This window comes from Lithobates pipiens, unplaced genomic scaffold (genome assembly GCF_037356315.1).
Source record: "Lithobates pipiens isolate NorthernLeopardFrog02 unplaced genomic scaffold, aLitPip1_a1.2 Scaffold_23, whole genome shotgun sequence".
Lineage (NCBI taxonomy): Eukaryota > Metazoa > Chordata > Amphibia > Anura > Ranidae > Lithobates > Lithobates pipiens.
The window spans coordinates 45,279,546-45,295,128 of NW_027507785.1; the positions used below are offsets into that span (position 1 = coordinate 45,279,546).

General features: G+C 50.1%; 1 protein-coding gene across 1 annotated transcript in view; it reads right to left on the bottom strand.

Moving 5' to 3' along the window:
* The window catches only part of RAD54L2 (RAD54 like 2), a 44,220-nt gene extending 29,201 nt beyond the window's left edge, over nt 1-15,019 (bottom strand). Inside the window, 2 exon segments of the mRNA XM_077451062.1 lie at nt 9,989-10,222; nt 14,937-15,019. Coding sequence (XP_077307188.1) covers nt 9,989-10,182 — 194 coding nt within the window. The 5' untranslated portion in view covers nt 10,183-10,222; nt 14,937-15,019.
* Between the last annotated feature and the right edge of the window lie 564 nt (nt 15,020-15,583).

Sequence of the window (15,583 nt, forward strand, 5' to 3'; positions counted from 1 at the left end):
ATATAGCCTTGACATATACAGCAGTGCTGTACAGATAATACTGAGCCAGTCACTAGTGTTTGTTTTGCTTCCTTTGGATTTTTCCACATTGCTTTAATCGCACTCAAGTTGACAGAAGGAGTCTACCTCGTTTTATACATTTGTATAGCTCATACGTATAGCACAGTGCTGTTCAGAGAACACTGGGCAAGTCACACCAGTCTCTGTACCAGAGGAGCTTACACTCTAATGTCCCCCCCCCACAGTCACACACTTCTATTATTATGCATTTGTATAGCTCTGACATATACTACAGTGCTTTACAGAGAACACCGAGCCAATCACATCAGTCTCTGCACCAGAGGAGCTTACACTCTAATGTCCCCACACTATTATTATTATACATTTATATAGCTCTGACATATACTGCAGTGCTGTACAAAGAACACTGAGCCAGTCACATCAGTCTCTGTACCAGAGGAGCTTACACTCTGATGTCCCCACACTATTATACATTTATAATGCGCCAACATATATCACGGTGCTGTGCAAAGAACACTGAGCCAGTCACACAAGTCTCTGCAGCAGAGGAGCTTACACTCTAATATCCCCACACAGTCACACACTTCTATTATTATACATTTATATAGCTCTGACATATACCGCAGTGCTGTACAAAGAACACTGAACCAGTCACATCAGTCTCTGTACCAGAGGAGCTTACACTCTAAAGTCCACTCCCCCCCCCCCCCCACAGTCACACTATTATTGTTATTATACATTTACAGTATATAGCTCTGACATATACTGCAGTGCAGTAAACATAACACTACGCCAGTCACTAGTGTTTGTTTTGCTTCCTTTGGATTTTCCACACCGTCCATGTTGCTTTATAGCACTCAAGTTGACAGAAGGAAGGGGACTTGTGGAAGGGGAGGGGAGGATGATTTAGGGGTCATTAATGAAGACATCTGGCAGAGAGCTTTAGAAGCAATAACCTCATTGTCCTCATCACCAACACAGGAGTCAATGCAATTATTCACGTTACATTGCATTTAGCTGGACTGGACCCTCTGTCTCTTGTCTTTCAACAGCTATTCTCATAATAATGACTGTTATGGTGGTGGAAGAATAAGATGTCATGGACCCCCTCCCCCCCCCCCCCCCCCCGTATTTGTCTAATTGAGAAAATGCCTCCAAAGTGCTGAAATCCCTGGTTGTCATCAGAGCTAGTGTCCCCAATTGGAAGACTTCCCCTCTATTCCTTTTCTGGTGACAACCAAAAATTTGGGATTTTCTTCTTCTACTTATGATGATAACAGTAAAAATAGGACAAATAGAGGAGGGGGAGGGTGAACCTCTCTAACCGCAATAATAACCACCAGGTGTTCTAATAAAATATAGAAAAAAAGTTCTGCCTTCAGTTATACTTTAACAAAAAAAGGAAACATTTCCTGATCTTCCGGACTTCCAGAGGAGAAATATGAGTGAACGTCTATACAATGCACATTGGACCATGTAGTATGTTTGTAGTATGTAGTATGTATGTAGTATGTATGTAGTATGTATGTAGTATGTATTGTAGTAATGCATGTAGTATGCATGTAGTATGCATGTAGTATGCATGTAGTATGCATGTAGTATGCATGTAGTATGCATGTAGTATGTGATGTCCATTGTTCACAAATCCAGAATTCATACTTTGTAACTCGGGGATCTCAGCTGTGACGACCTCATAACTTCCAAACGCTTTGTATGTTGTATTTAAACTGCATAACCCAAATATAAAAATATTTGGGGGGGGAATAAAAGTTCCTGTGAATTCTTCATTACTCGGCTCAGAGAGGAGGAAGTCATTCAGTGAAATATTTGGGAAGAAAAATCTCCATTCTCTCATCTTATGCAAGCAGGTTTAGCAGTCTCTGTGTTACATAAAAAGTCACAATGACATTATATAAGCAACTATGACTGTAATCCGTGTACAGAGCCGAGCAATGTCCCCCGAGTGATAGGGCAGCATTATAGTGTACTGCGTGCAGAAATGTTCCTACAGGGGTCACTCCACCCAAAACTGATATATGTTTGAGATATTTTTCTATCTCTCAAGGACTCTGTTAGTGGGATACCTGTGACAGGTCTGTACACCCGCTGTGCCCATTATGAGGGGTTCCACCATCCCTGTGCTGAGTTCCCGGGTCTGTACACCTGCTGTGCCCATTGTGAGGGGCTCCCACCATCCCTGTACTGAGTTCCCAGGTATGTACACCCGCTGTGCCGATTATGAGGGCTTCCCACCATCCCTGTGCTGAGTTCCCAGGTATGTACACCCGCTGTGCCCATTATGAGGGGTTCCCACCATCCCTGTACCGAGTTCTCAGGTCTGTACACCCGCTGTGCCCATTATGAGGGGTTCCCACCATCCCTGTGCTGAGTTTCCGGGTCTGTACACCCGCTGTGCCCATTACGAGGGGTCCCCCGCCATCCCTGTGCCGGGTTCCCGGGTCTGTACACCCGCTGTGCCCATTATGAGTCGTCCCCCACCATCCCTGTGCTGAGTTTCCGGGTATGTAAACCTGTGCCCATTGTGAGGGGTCCCCACCATTCCTGTGCTGAGTTCCCGGGTCTGTACCCCAGCTGTGCCCATTATGAGGGGTTCTCACCATCCCTGTGCTGAGTTCCCGGGTCTGTACCCCAGCTGTGCCCATTATGAGGGGTTCTCACCATCCCTGTGCTGAGTTCCCGGGTCTGTACACCCGCTGTGCCCATTATGATGGGTTCCCACCACCCCTGTGCTGAGTTCCCGGGTCTGTACACCCGCTGTGCCCATTATGATGGGTTCCCACCACCCCTGTGCTGAGTTCCCGGGTCTGTACACCCGCTGTGCCCATTATGATGGGTTCCCACCACCCCTGTGCTGAGTTCCCGGGTCTGTACACCCGCTGTGCCCATTATGAAGGATTCCCACCATCCCTGTGATGCAGAGATCTAGGAAGTCAGGGAATGACTAAACTGACCATATACTGCAACTGAAACACCAAATTTGGATGGAAAAAGTCTGTAAAGCTGAACTCAAGCTCCAGCTTGGACCAATGCAGGTATATACAGTATATGCCATAGCTGTAGAAGCTGGAAATCTAGTAGACACCAGTACAATGTTCTGGGGGGGGGGGATTAAATTTATATTTGTAATGATGATATATAAATAAATAAAGTTTAAAGTTTGAGTTGAATAAAGTTTCTAAAAGCCCACCAAGTAAGAGCAGGACAAAAGTCAGCGTCTGCAAATACCTGCAGGTCGCGTAGACTCATCGAGAAGTCGCATGTTGGCCCCGGGGCCCCCAGGATCAGGGACTGCCTTGACTGTGTGCTGTGGAATCCCAGGTAGGCACAGAAGCCGGGGCTGAGCACGCTCTAAGCACTGCCGCTACACTTCTTATATAAGAGCCGAGGAGGGGAGCGAGGGAGAGCAACAAAGGACAACACCATCCATTCATCGGCCTGTCCTCTGACTCCACCTGGAGGAGCCCCGGGGAAACACGCCCTCCAATATTAGATAACGCCTCACTCCCGTCACCGGCAGACACAACACAGCAGCGACACACAATGCAGACAATCTGCCCCACGGCACGGCACTCCCCCCCCACCCCCACCCTGAAACCAGGCACGACAAATGATCAAACCGCACACTCTGGCCCGGGATGAAGTGCATTTCTCATTTTTACATTTAAAAAACAAAAAGGAATTGTTAGTACGGCATTCCACCTAACGTCACAGATACTTCATGTGTCTCTCATCTACAGTGCTGTGAAAAAGTATTTGCCCCCTTCTGGATTATTTATTTAAATTTTTTTGCATATTTGTCACACTTAAATGATTCAGATCATCAAACAAATTTTAATATTACACAACAGATAACCCGAGTAAATGAAGAGTGTTTAACCACACCTAGCTCTGAGGAAGGGGGTGCGCCCCCCCGAAACGCGTTAGCTGTACCCCGTGTTCTGTGCATGTCCATGCATTGTTTTTATGGCCTTATGTCAGTTGCATTTTGTGAGTACCTACTTTTATAAAACATTTTTATTATTTTTTTCTTCCCGGCAAGGTCTGGTATCTGCCGGACTTTCACTTTCAGCCTAGAATACCCTGAAGACTTATATGCAATTTATTGAACATTAAAAAAAAGGGTAGGGGCCCGGGTACTGCCCTGAGGAGCATTTCTTTTAAATATAGTTTTTACAAGAGCGGTCATTTTAATGATACTTAAAGTGAAACAATAAAAATTCTTTTGAATATCGGGGGGGGGGGGGGGGGGGTCTGCCTGTGAAGTAGCACATCTGTGCCATGTATAGAACCCGTTACAGCAAAAAAAAAAAAAAAAAAGAAAAGAAGACTTTTTTTTTTTTTTTAAAAAGCTTGCAGCCGGCAAAATCTATTTTTAAATGTCTTTTAAAAAAAAAAAAAAAAAAAAGCTTGCAGCCGGCAAAACTTTACAGGAATTACTTTTAATGCCTGTAAAGTAGCACATCTGTGCCATGTATAGAACCCGTTACAGCAAAAAAAAAAAAAAAGAAATGAAGACTTTTTTTTTAAAAAAAAAGCTTGCAGCCGGCAAAATCTATTTTAAATGTCTTTTAAAAAAAAAAATAAAAAAATTTAAAAATAGATTTTGCCGGCTGCAAGCTTTTTTTTTTTTTTTTTTTTTTTTTTTAAACATTGCCAGCAATAGATAAATGTGAAAAAAAATGGTGTGGGGGTTTTCCTATTGTTTTTTTACATTCAGCTGTCAGCAGGGAAGCTCTATGACAGCTGATGACTCATCCGATGTTAAGGATGCGGTGGACGGCTTCCCGGCCCGCTCCTTAACCTCCGGCAGCTAATCGGCAGACGAACATCCCACCGAGCGCCCCCTGGAAAATTGGGGTGTTCAGCAAACGGGTGCTGGTTTGGGGCCGAACAGATGTTTGGCCTGAAAAATTCGCCCATCTCTAGTCTTTAGATGTGACGGCTGCATTTGCTTTCTTTCATCACGCCTTGTTTTCTTTATTTCCACCCGGTGATCCTGCCAGTAACTCACTTCCTGTCCTAGGGTGACGATGCTCGCTCACTGTATTGTATCTATGGAGAAGCAGTGATGTCACCTTAGGACCGAATACAGGACCCCACCCCTCTCCATTACATGGGAGGTGTTCTGTAGTCCACAGAGAGAGCTGAGCAGGGCTGATAACACTGCTTGAGATCGCAGTGCAGAGGGGGCGTTGTGCAGCCAGCGCTCGCTGTATATCAGATCACTGGATTCCTGCATGTTCGGTCTTCATAAAGAGACAACAGCAGGGATAGGTGTTTGTATTGCAGAAATATACTTCATTTCTTTTTATTATACCCAGATATAGACGTTACAGAGAAATCAGTCAGTTCATCAGGAACTAATGAAACCAAACCGACTCAATAACCACCGACACGGCATATCATACAATGTCCTCACACTCCACCATGATGAGAAACATTCGTGACTGATAACATGAGAGCAAATAATGAGCTGGTATGGAAACAGAAATACCACAATCCTCCTACACACCAACCTCTGCACCCCCCACCCATCCATATAACATGGGCACCCATCCTCCCTCCTCCTCCTGAAATACTCTGCTCCTTCCTCTATAACTCTCCTCTCCTAAAATACTCTGCACTGCTGGATGACCCTGCTCCTTCCTCTATAACGCTCCTCTCCTGAAATACTCTGCACTGCTGGAGCACTCTTTCTCCTTCCTCTATAACTCTCCTCCAGCAGTGCAGGAATATTTCAGGAGAGGAGAGTTATAGAGGAAGGAGCAGAGTCCTCCAGCAGTGCAGAGTATTTCAGGAGAGGACTCTGCTCCTTCCTCTATAACTCTCCTCTCCTGAAATATTCTGCACTGCTGGAAGACTCTGTTCCTTCCTCTATAACTCTCCTGAAATACTCTGCACTGCTGGAGGAGAGTTATAGAGGAAGGAGAAGAGTGCTCCAGCAGTGCAGAGTATTTCAGGAGAGGACTCTGCTCCTTCCTCTATAACTCTCCTCTCCTGAAATATTCTGCACTGCTGGAAGACTCTGTTCCTTCCTCTATAACTCTCCCTGAAATACTCTGCACTGCTGGAGGACTCTGCTCCTTCCTCTATAACTCTCTTCTCCTGAAATACTCTGCACTGCTGGAGGACTCTGCTCCTTCCTCTATAACTCTCTTCTCCTGAAATACTCTGCACTGCTGGAGGACTCTGCTCCTTCCTCTATAACTCTCCTCTCCTGAAATACTCTGCACTGCTGGAGGACCTCTGCTCCTTCCTCTATAATTCTCCTCTCCAGGAATACTCTGCTGGAGGACACCGCTCCTTCCTCTATAACTCTCCTTAAATACTCTTCACTGCTGGAGGACTCCGCTCCTTCCTCTATAACTCTCCTCTCCTGAAATACTCTGCACTACTGGAGGACACTGCTCCTTCCTCTATAATTTTCCCCTCCCTGAAATACTCTTGCACTGCTGGAGGACTCCGCTCCTTCCTCTAGAACGCTCCTCTCCTAAAATACTCTTCACTGCTGGAGGACTCTGCTCCTTCCTCTATAATTTTCCTCTCCTGAAATACTCTGCACTGCTGGAGGACTCCGCTCCTTTCTCTAGAACGCTCCTCTCCTGAAGTACTCTTCACTGCTGGAGGACTCCGCTCCTTCCTCTATAATTTTCTCTCCTGAAATTCTCTGCACGGCTGGAAGACTCCTCTAAGCCAGTAACACTATGAAAAACCCACTTGGCTGCCTAGAGAACATAAATCCTCATTCATGTGTGAAGACACCTCACATATCCCAGAGACCGAGCACCGAATGAGGTGTACACGGAAGTCTCTGCACCCCTCCCCCCCCCCCCACCTAAAACTTACTGACCTCTAGCCTAATGCCCCGGGCTCCTAAACTTCCTGTCCAAGCCAAGGCTGCAGAAAAACCACTTACATCTTCAAAGACTCTTTTCTACCTGAATGATGGGAACAGGCTGGAGAGACTCGGCCATTTTATTATTTCCCACAGCATTGAGCTTTTCTTTAGAAATGATGCCAGCTTAGCTGGGCTACAAAAAATGGCGGCATGTGGACACATCACCTCTGCTTCAGCAGAGCAGCAGCCAATCCTAACGTTGATTCTCCCCTTTAGCAGAAATCACATGTCCACATGCTAAAACCTTCAGGGTTTTGGTCAATGCAAAAAAAAAAAAAGAGAGCCAAGCGCAGCATTTTCCCCAGAAAAGGGAAGGTATTTTAGCCTGGTTATTACCCCATGTCTCTGCTCATCCTCAGAGGCCTGTCTGCTCAGCTCCACCCTGCCAGGAACAATTGCCCCCTACACTAAGAAAGGACGCAAAGAGTGACTTCCCCTCCCCCCCTAGTGAGACCCAACATCACCCCTCATATCTCAGAAACCACCCTCCACTCCATATCCATTTGTTTTTATATCCTTATTTGTAATGTTGGAGAAGCCAATATACAGGACCAATACTCAGGCATATGCCGGCCTCTATAGTACCCCATAGCATACGCAGGAGGCGGAGCGAGGAGAACTCCGGCCTCAAGCAGTTTATTTTGGGTCAGCTTTTGTCCAGTATAGCCATACAAGCAACTATGACAGGGGGTGCCAAACTCAAATTTCATGGGGGGCCGCATCAACATTATGGTTGACCTTAAAGGGCTGGTTGTATCTGTAGAACTATATAAATTCATCCAGGGCTTTTTTTCCCCTCAGAGAATAGATGCAGGAACTCAACCATGCCCCACCCCGCCAAACCACATTGCATGGTGGGTGTGGCCAAATTGCACAGGCGGGGAGATCTTAAAGAGTCAATATATATCAGGCGTGCATTAAGTGCAGAGTTCAGGGGTGCCCTACGCACAGAGCGCAGCGCTCAGCAGGTGCCCTACGCACAGAGTTCAGGGGTGCCCTACGCACAGAATGCAGAGCTCAGCAGGCGCCGTGCGCGCACAGGGCAGAGCTCAGCAGGCGCCCTGCGCGCACAGGGCAGAGCTCAGCAGGCGCCCTGCGCGCACAGCGCAGAGCTCAGCAGGCGCCCTGCGCGCAGAGCTCAGCAGGCGCCCTGCGCGCAGAGCTCAGCAGGCGCCCTACGCGCAGAGCGCAGAGCTCAGCAGGCGCCCTACGCGCAGAGCTCAGCAGGCGCCCTACGCGCAGAGCGCAGAGCTCAGCAGGCGCCCTACGCGCAGAGCGCAGAGCTCAGCAGGCGCCCTACGCGCAGAGCGCAGAGCTCAGCAGGCGCCCTACGCGCAGAGCGCAGAGCTCAGCAGGCGCCCTACGCGCAGAGCTCAGCAGGCGCCCTACGCGCAGAGCTCAGCAGGCGCCCTACGCGCAGAGCGCAGAGCTCAGCAGGCGCCCTACGCGCAGAGCTCAGCAGGCGCCCCTACGCGCAGAGCTCAGCAGGCGCCCTACGCGCAGAGCTCAGCAGGCGCCCTACGCGCAGAGCTCAGCAGGCGCCCTACGCGCAGAGCGCAGAGCTCAGCAGGCGCCCTACGCGCAGAGCTCAGCAGGTGCCCTACCCGCAGAGCGCAGAGCTCAGCAGGTGCCCTACCCGCAGAGCGCAGAGCTCAGCAGGTGCCCTACCCGCAGAGCGCAGAGCTCAGCAGGTGCCCTACGCGCAGAGCGCAGAGCTCAGCAGGTGCCCTACGCGCAGAGCGCAGAGCTCAGCAGGTGCCCTACGCGCAGAGCGCAGAGCTCAGCAGGTGCCCTGGACGCGCAGAGCTCAGCAGGTGCCTACGCGCAGAGCTCAGCAGGTGCCCTACGCGCAGAGCGCAGAGCTCAGCAGGTGCCCTACGCGCAGAGCGCAGAGCTCAGCAGGTGCCCTACGCGCAGAGCGCAGAGCTCAGCAGGTGCCCTACGGACAGAGCGCAGAGCTCAGCAGGTGCCCTACGGACAGAGCGCAGAGCTCAGCAGGTGCCCTACGCACAGAGCGCAGAGCTCAGCAGGTGCCCTACGCACAGAGCGCAGAGCTCAGCAGGTGCCCTACGCACAGAGCGCAGCAGGTGCCCTACGCACAGAGCGCAGAGCTCAGCAGGTGCCCTACGCACAGAGCGCAGAGCTCAGCAGGTGCCCTACGCACAGAGCGCAGAGCTCAGCAGGTGCCCTACGCACAGAGCGCAGAGCTCAGCAGGTGCCCTACGCACAGAGCGCAGAGCTCAGCAGGTGCCCTACGCACAGAGCGCAGAGCTCAGCAGGTGCCCTACGCACAGAGCGCAGAGCTCAGCAGGTGCCCTACGCACAGAGCGCAGAGTTCAGCAGGTGCCTTACGCACAGAGCGCAGAGTTCAGCAGGTGCCTTACGCACAGAGCGCAGAGTTCAGCAGGTGCCTTACGCACAGAGCGCAGAGTTCAGCTTGCTTTCACAGCCTGTCCTCGTCTCACTTCCACCTCTCTTCGGGTCTGACCTCTGCACCACTCTCTACCTTCTCCCTTCACAGCTCTCATCTCTCCTACCCCCTATCAAAAGCTTCCTCGCATCTCGCCCATCCAGCCCTAGTATCTCCCGACTGTGTAGGCGGCTCCGCCTCTCTCTCCCTCACTTGTATGGAGATCATTGGTTGGCATACGCGCACCCAGGCACAGATGGGGATCACAGTGCAGGTTACCATGTGATGCCCCATCTTACACTGCATCTCCCTTGTCCCCACCTTGAGTGCAGGCCAGGCAGGGGTCTGTGAGCACCTTCGAAGAGGAAAGCTGTCCTTGTAAACACAGGAAGCTTCTGTATTTACGTGACAAGTGACAATGGTGAGCGGAGGGCAATTGCTGGAGGTGGCGGAGTTCCGCCGCGTTGCGGCTGAAAAAAATCCTTGGGTACGAGGGCCACATGAAATGGCCTGGTGGGCCGGATTTGGCCCTCGTGCCTTGTTATACACATGTGAACTATGACATGCTCAGAAGGAGGAGGAGCCAAGCACGACAACAAAACCCAAATTCATGCACATGTACACCAATCACTCTCAACTTGCCTTTCTTAGGTGTCTCGTCCTCATCATCGCCATCGTTCTCCTCGTCTGTCCCATCTTCCTCATCGGCTTCGTCATCGTCATCTTCTTCTTCTTCTTCTTCCTCCTCCTCCTCTTCCCCCTCCTCCTCCTCCTCGTCCTCTTCCTGGGGGTCCAGCTCTGGCTCGCTTGCCGAGACGGAGGCGTCAGACATGGCAGATCGGGTCCAGGGAGCGGCACGTTACCTGCTCATCCTGCCCAGACAGACAGACAGGACTTAGAATGAGCATCTCTGATCACAAAAGAAAATAACAGAGTCTGACAAAAATCTGACACAGAATTCAGGAGCCAGTCAGGACACAGGAAAGTTTGGTGATGACAATTTAAAAGGGGCTACCTTAGATTTCCCCCCTCTTGTTCTCACCGCTGAGCTGTCTTGACACAGTGACACCACCGATCCAAAACTAATATTATAATGTATGGTGAAGGATGAACCATCAGACTGTTATTGCTTTGGCCAATATAAAGACACTTTTACTAATCTTGCAGTGGGCAGAGACAGAGCCAAGAGCTACGGCAGAAGATCTCACCTGTGGCATCTCAAAAAGAAGGAAAGCCCCCAGTCTGCCCCGAGTGATAATATACAGTGCCTGGAAAAAGTATTCATACCCCTTGAAGATTTTCCACATTTTGTCAGGTTACAACCAGAAACGTAAATGTATTTTATTGGGATTTTATGTGATAGACCAACACAAAGTGGCACATAATTGTGAAGTGGAAGGAAAATGATAAATGGTTTTCCAAATTTTTTACAAATAAATATGTGAAAAGTGTGGGGGGGGGGGGGACATTTGTATTCAGCCCCTCTTTACTCTGATACCCCTAACTAAAATCTAGTGGAACCAATTGCCTCCAGAAGTCACCCAATTAGTAAACAGAGTCCACCTGTGTGTCATTTAATCTCAGTATAAATACAGCTGTTCTGTGAAGACCTCAGAGGTTTGTTAGAGAACCTCAGTGATCAAACAGCATCATGAAGGCCAAGGAACACACCAGACAGGTCAGGGATAAAGTTGTGGAGAAGTATAAAGCAGGGTTTGGCTATAATAAAATCTCCCAAGCTTTGACCATCTCACGGAGCTCTGTTCAATCCATCATCGGAAAATGGAAAGAGTACGGCACAACCGCAAACCTACCAAGACATGGCCGTCCACCTAAACTGACCGGGCCGGGCAAGGAGACCATTCATCAGAGAAGAGCCAAGAGGTCCATGGTAACTCTGGAGGAGCTGCAGAGATCCACAGCTCAGGGGGGAGAATCTGTCCACAGGACAACTATTAGTCGTCTCTCCACAAATCTGCCCTTTATGGAAGAGTGACAAGAAGAAAGACATTGGAGAAAGAAAGTCATAAGAAGTCCTGTTTGTAGTTTGTGAGAAGCCATGTGGGGGAGGGGGCAGCAAACATGTGGAAGAAGGTGATCTGGTCAGATGAGACCAAAATTCAACTTTCTGGTCTAAAAGTAAAACGCTATGTGTGGGGGAAACTAACACCGCCCATCCCCCTGAACACACCATCCCCACCGTGAGACATGGTGGTGGCAGCTTCATGTGGTGGGGATGTTTTTCTTCAGCAGGGACAGGGAAGCTGGTCAGAGTTGATGGGAAGATGGATGGAGACAAATACAGGACAATCTTAGAAGAAAACCCGTTAGAGTCTCCAAAAGACTTGAGACCGGGGCGGAGGTTCCCCTTCCAGCAAGACAACGACCCGAAACATCCCGTCAGAGCTACAATGGAATGGTTTACATCAAAGCATATTCATGTGTTAGAATGGCCCAGTCACAGTCCAGACCTAAATCCCATTGAGAATCTGTGGCAAGACTTAAAAATTGCTGATCACAGACGCTCTCCATCCAATCTGACAGAGCTTGAGATATTTTACAAAGAAGAAGAATGGGCAGAAATGTCCTCTCTAGATGTGCAAAGCTGGTAGAGACACCCCCAAAAAGACTTGTAGAGAAAGGGGGTTCTACAAAGTATTGACTCGGGGGGGGCGCCACTTTGTGTTGGTCTATCACATAAAATCCCAATAAAATACATTTACGTTTTTGGTTGTAACATGAGAACATCTGGAAAATGCCAAGGGGTATGAATACTTTTTCAAGGCACTGTATACACACACAGTATATATAGCAAACACTCCTGACTTTTGGGGTGTAATTATCTGAAAATAAAGACTTGGGAGGGTTTATAATTTTCTTCCTCCTATTATATAAAGATGCAAAGGAAAGTCTCCAGCACAGGCCGGAGAGTAGAAGATACAATGTAGCAGCAACATTCCTTCAGCGTATCCGGCCAGATCCATCCAGACTGATAACCGCTCCCAGCTGTCACCGATACATTGTATCTTCTTCTGGGCTGCAGACTTCCCTAGGAATCTGTATATTTCTCTACACACTGACCCCTCCTCCTCTCTACAGACCGCTCCCCTTATTTACTGACCCCTCCTCCTCTCTACAGACCTCTCCCCTTATTTACTGACCCCTCCTCCTCTCTACAGACCGCTCCCCTTATTTACTGACCCCTCCTCCTCTCTACAGACCGCTCCCCTTATTTACTGACCCCTCCTCCTCTCTACAGACCGCTCCCCTTATTTACTGACCCCTCCTCCTCTCTACAGACCGCTCCCCTTATTTACTGACCCCTCCTCCTCTCTACAGACCGCTCCCCTTATTTACTGACCCCTCCTCCTCTCTACAGACCGCTCCCCTTATTTACTGACCCCTCCTCCTCTCTACAGACCGCTCCCCTTATTTACTGACCCCTCCTCCTCTCTACAGACCGCTCCCCTTATTTACTGACCCCTCCTCCTCTCTACAGACCTCTCCCCTTATTTACTGACCCCTCCTCCTCTATACAGACCACTCCTCCTCTATACAGACCGCTCCCCTTATTTACTGACCCCTCCTCCTCTATACAGACCGCTCCCCTTATTTACTGACCCCTCCTCCTCTATACAGACCGCTCCCCTTATTTACTGACCCCTCCTCCTCTATACAGACCGCTCCCCTTATTTACTGACCCCTCCTCTTCTACACAGACCGGTCCTCTTACACACTGATCCCTCCTCTTCTACACAGACCGGTCCTCTTACACACCGATCCCTCCTCTTCTACACAGACCGGTCCTCTTACACACCGATCCCTCCTCTTTTATCCGGACCGGTCCTCTTACACACCGATCCCTCGTCTTTTATCCGGACCGGTCCTCTTACACACGATCCCTCCTCTTCTATCTGGACCAGTCCTCTTACACACCGATCCCTCCTCTTCTATACACCCCAATCCTCTTACACACCGATCCCTCCTCTTCCATACGATCCCTCCTCTTCTACACAGACCGGTCCTCTTACACACCGATCCCTCCTCTTTTACACAGACCGGTCCTCTTACACACCGATCCCTCCTCTTTTACACAGACCGGTCCTCTTACACACCGATCCCTCCTCTTTTACACAGACCGGTCCTCTTACACACCGATCCCTCCTCTTCTACACAGACCGGTCCTCTTACACACCGATCCCTCCTCTTTTATCCGGACCGGTCCTCTTACACACGATCCCTCCTCTTTTATCCGGACCGGTCCTCTTACACACGATCCCTCCTCTTTTATCCGGACCGGTCCTCTTACACACGATCCCTCCTCTTTTATCCGGACCGGTCCTCTTACACACGATCCCTCCTCTTTTATCCGGACCGGTCCTCTTACACACGATCCCTCCTCTTTTATCCGGACCGGTCCTCTTACACACCGATCCCTCCTCTTCTATCCGGACCAGTCCTCTTACACAACAATCCCTCCTTTTCTATACGGACCAGTGCTCTTACACACCGATCCCTCCTCTTCTATACACCCCAATCCTCTTACACACCGATCCCTCCTTTTCTACACAGACCGGTCCTCTTACACACCGATCCCTCCTCTTTTATCCGGACCTCTTACACACCGATCCCTCCTCTTTTATTCTGGACCGAGCCTCTTACATACTATCCCTCCTCTTCTATCCGGACCGGTTCTCTTGGGATCGTGTGTCCTCTTACACACGATCCCTCCTCTTCTATCCGGACCGGTCCTCTTACACAGCGATCCCTCCTTTTCTATATGGACTGGTGCTCTTACACACCGATCCCTCCTTTTCTATACGGGCCGGTGCTATTACACATCGATCCCTCCTTTTCTATACGGACCGGTGCTCTTACACACCGATCCCTCCTTTTCTATACGGACCGGTGCTCTTACACACCGATCCCTCCTCTTCTATACAGACCGGTGCTCTTACACTTGGATCCCTCCTCTTCTATACAGACCAATCCTCTTACACACCAATCCCTCCTCTTCTATACAGACCAATCCTCTTACACACCGATCCATCCTTTTCTATACAGACCGGTCCTCTTGCACACGATCCCTCCTCTTCTACACAGACCGGTCCTCTTGCACACCGATCCCTCCTCTTCTATACAGACCGGTCCTCTTGCACACCGATCCCTCCTCTTCTATACAGACTGGTCCTCTTACACACCGATCCCTCCTCTTCTATCCGGACCGGTCCTCTTACACACTGGTCCTCTTACACAACGATCCCTTCTCTTCTATACAGACTGGTCCTCTTACACACCGGTCCCTCCTCTTCTATCCGGACCAGTCCTCTTACACACCAATCCCTCCTCTTCTACACAGGCCGGTCCTCTTACACACCGATCCCTCCTCTTCTATACAGACCGGTCCCCCTATACACACACAGATACAATGGTGCTCTATAGACAGGTCCTCTTTGCTCCCCTCCTCCACACACACATTGCCCCTCGCACACTCAGCTCCTTTTCCCTGATGGCCGCTCAAGAACGGCTCCCCCCTCCCCCTCTCCACACCCGGGTCCTCTTGGCCCCCTTCCAGCACACACATACCTGGCTCGGTACAGTCTGGTGTCTTCTCGGCTCTCCCCGGGCTCCACTTCCGGTCTCTCCTCCTCCCTGCAGGCCTGTCCGTCAGCTCCGCCCCGCCGGGAACACAAGCCCGACACACAGCGTTCCGCCCAACACTAAGGTTCCGCCTGCGGGAAACTCACAAAGAGAGTCCCCTCTTCCCCCTCCTGAGACCTGACACCCCCCAACATCCCCCCACCATACGCCCACCCCCATACCTGACAACCCCCAACATCCCTCCACACCATACCTGACACCCCAAATATCTATCACCCACCCCCAAACCTGACAACCCCCAACATCCCCCCACCCCCATACCTGACAACCCCCAACATCCCCCATCCCCATACCTGACACCCCAAATATCCACCCCCCCCCACCCCCATACCTGACAACCCCCAACATCCCTCCACACCATACCTGACACCCCAAATATCTATCACCCACCCCCAAACCTGACAACCCCCAACATCCCCCCACCCCCATACCTGACAACCCCCAACATCCCCCATCCCCATACCTGACACCCCAAATATCCACCCCCCCCACCCCCATACCTGACAACCCCCAATATCCCCCCACACCATACCTGACACCCCAAATATCCATCACCCACCCCCAAACCTGAC